Below are 2,852 nucleotides of genomic sequence, written 5' to 3'. Positions count from 1 at the left end.
ACGCCAAATTTGCAGAAAAGGTCGCGCGCAGCAGCCCGGCCGGTTGCGATGCATCCGAGGTGATTACCAGCCTGATGAGCCAACTCTCTCGTCTTGCAACTTGGTATCGCTGTACATAACGCTTGCCAGAGCTCGTTCTATTTTAGATGTGGCAACAGAGGGACGTCTTGGAACAAAGGAGCCAACTGGCCACAGCTCCCACGAGGTCGCCCGCGAGTTTGCCAAGGTTCAGGCAGCTGGAGAAAGGTTGGCGCGTGTCCTATGAGTTAGGGACGCAGAGCGAATAGAAAGAGAGACGCGCGCGCGAGAGAGAGAGAAGAGGAGGGAGTGAGCACGAAGGACAGCGAGCGATGGAGATCGGGGAAGATAGCCAGCGCTTCCCATAGCTGATAGGGAGCGTATTTTGTCTCTGCCAAGACTGGGCAGCTGAGCTCAGTCCTCTGCATGACCTCACTCCCAAGCGATCAGTCTGCTAGCCGCATGACGGACAAGTATCGTTTGCACGTTTGTGATTTTATGGAGGTGAGCAATTTCCGTGCAAGGCGCTGCAGAGATCTTGGAAAGAATGCAAAGCACTTTGCAACTCGGCTCAATGTTAGAAGTCCGCACAGGGTTGGTCTTTTCTACGTCCTGTTGGCGTTGGCTTCTTCTGCGTTTTCCATTGCTTCGTCCGCCGCCGCGGCAGTAGAAGCGATCAATGCTGTGCTTGAAGCTGAGTATGGAAAACTCCAAAGCCTCCAATCCGCCTTCTTACATCGGAGGATTCTGCGAGAGACAATAGCAATCACATATGCCCCGGCCCCGGTTACCGCACCACCTCCCTCATCAGCGCAAAGTGGGCAATCGATCACCGTGTCCTTGATCATCATTTCAATTGTCTTGATTTTTCTAGCGCTCGTGGTTCACAGACATGCCAGCGCGGAGAAAGAGAAGCGTCGACGGCAAGAAAAACTCGAGAAGGGCGACTCGCCCTCACCGTCTCACCAACAGTCTGCAGCTCCTGAAGGTCACAACGCATCCTTTGCTCGCCAATTCGTGAAAAAGCAGGGCTTCTTCGCTCCCAGCGGCAAGGAGTCCCTCAAATTAGCAGTGGAATCGCAACCTAGCAAAAAATCGCGGGATCAAGAGCATTCGGGCAAGCTTTCGCGGGAGCACTCGAGCGAGTCGAAGCAAGGGGACGGCACTCCAACGTCCCGGAAGCTAATAGTCTTGCAGGACGGATGGCCAGCCTTCGACATGGATGAGCTGTTGAAGTCATCTGCAGAACCGATCGGCACAGGGATTTTTGGGGCGGCATACAAGGTGAGGCAGATAGGCCAGCGTGCACCGGTGGTAGTAAAGCATCTAAGAGGCGTGAACATTGGACGTAAAGACTTCGAGCATCGGATTCGCGACTTGGGAAGGTTGAAGCACAAGAACGTGCTTCCGATAATAGCTTACTATTTCTCCGACTCTGAGAAGCTACTGATCTACGAGCACATGAGCACGGGCAATCTAGCTGTTCATCTTCACGGTGAGGCCTTCAGAAAATCGATCATCTCTCTACTGTTGTTTCGTCCATTGCCTACATCGAATTATCGTCAGCTTTCCTTGTTGTTTGGTTCACCGATTACATCGAATCATCATCTGTTATCTTCATTCACTCGCTGACTGTGAATTTTTCATGCATGCCCACAGGCCACCATACTCTTAGCGACCAGTTTACGCCCTTGGATTGGACTTCTCGTTCCCGCGTTGCCTTAGAGGTCGCTCGTGGCGTAGCTTACATTCACAGCAGAGGTCGCAACAAAGGCCTCGTTCATGGAAACATCAAATCGTCCAATGTTCTTCTCCGCTCCGACAAGACGGCGTGCATCACAGACTACGGCCTCATCCAGCTCCTCAAAGCCACCCATCCACGAGTTAACCTGGGCTACAGGGCGCCGGAGGTGGCCCAAACCGGGCAGGTCAATCACAAGTCGGACGTCTACAGCTTCGGGGTGCTGCTGCTGGAGCTTCTGACGGGGAAGCAACCGCTGGTATCGACGACGCAAGTGCTGGATCTTCCCAAACTCGTCCATGCTTCGATCCACGAGGAGTGGACAGCTGAGATTTTCGATCCGAAGCTTGGCAGAAGACATGCATGCGAGGGAGAGATGGTGCACATGCTCAAGATAGCTATGGAGTGCGTTGCAAAATCACCGGAGCTACGACCGTCCATGTTGAAAGTGGTGCAGATGATCGAGATGGTGAGGGAGTTCGACGACGTCTCAGATCATTCGCAAACGGATATCTCTACCACCAGCTCTGTGGAGACCAACATCCAAGTGTGATTTCAGGATAAGTTGGTTGGTTTGCAAACTTTTTACTAGATCTTTTGCTTGGCTTGTGTGTCTTTTGCCTAGCTGTCGAAGGATTGGTGAGGGATCTAGATCCATAGACTTCGTAGGTTTCTAAGAGTTGACACATGTATTTAACTATGTCCCCCTAGTTTGTAAAAAATCCAAATTCATTAATAACTATTGGGAACGGATTACCTTTTTGTTTTTACTCTTTTCATTTTGAATTGTTGGCACTTTTCATATTCATTATTTCAAGTCATGCTTCTCTTTCCTTGGACTCTCTAGCTCCTAACTTTTGTGATCACCAATAGAGATTTATTCAACCTACAAGAGACTATTACTACTTCACAACTTTCACGTTATGATCTTCTTTCCAAGTCCTCATAAGATCTTTTCACAACTACAAAAAGCGTAACTTTACGCTGAAACCTTGTGGAATTTGCATATTTTAAGTCATGCTTCTCTTCCGTTAGACTCTCTAGCTCCTAACTTTTACGATCAGCAATAGCGATTTATTCAACCTACAAGCGA

The 2,852-nt window shown here is 49.9% G+C and overlaps 1 protein-coding gene across 1 annotated transcript; it reads left to right on the top strand.

Annotated features, from left to right (window-relative positions):
* Positions 1-480: 480 nt before the first annotated feature.
* Positions 481-2,312, top strand: LOC147904130 (probably inactive receptor-like protein kinase At5g41680). The gene is made up of 2 exons (XM_087372390.1): positions 481-1,513; positions 1,678-2,312. Exons 1-2 carry the CDS (start codon positions 481-483, stop codon positions 2,310-2,312), a joined length of 1,668 nt encoding a protein of 555 aa, XP_087228516.1.
* The last annotated feature ends 540 nt before the right edge of the window (positions 2,313-2,852 follow it).

The sequence above is a fragment of the Dipteris shenzhenensis genome, chromosome 3, assembly GCF_047967505.1.
Source record: "Dipteris shenzhenensis isolate YYH24624 ecotype China chromosome 3, Dip_SZ_1.0, whole genome shotgun sequence".
NCBI classification, from domain to species: Eukaryota; Viridiplantae; Streptophyta; class Polypodiopsida; order Gleicheniales; family Dipteridaceae; genus Dipteris; species Dipteris shenzhenensis.
This window is presented reverse-complemented; position numbering and strand designations above follow the sequence as displayed.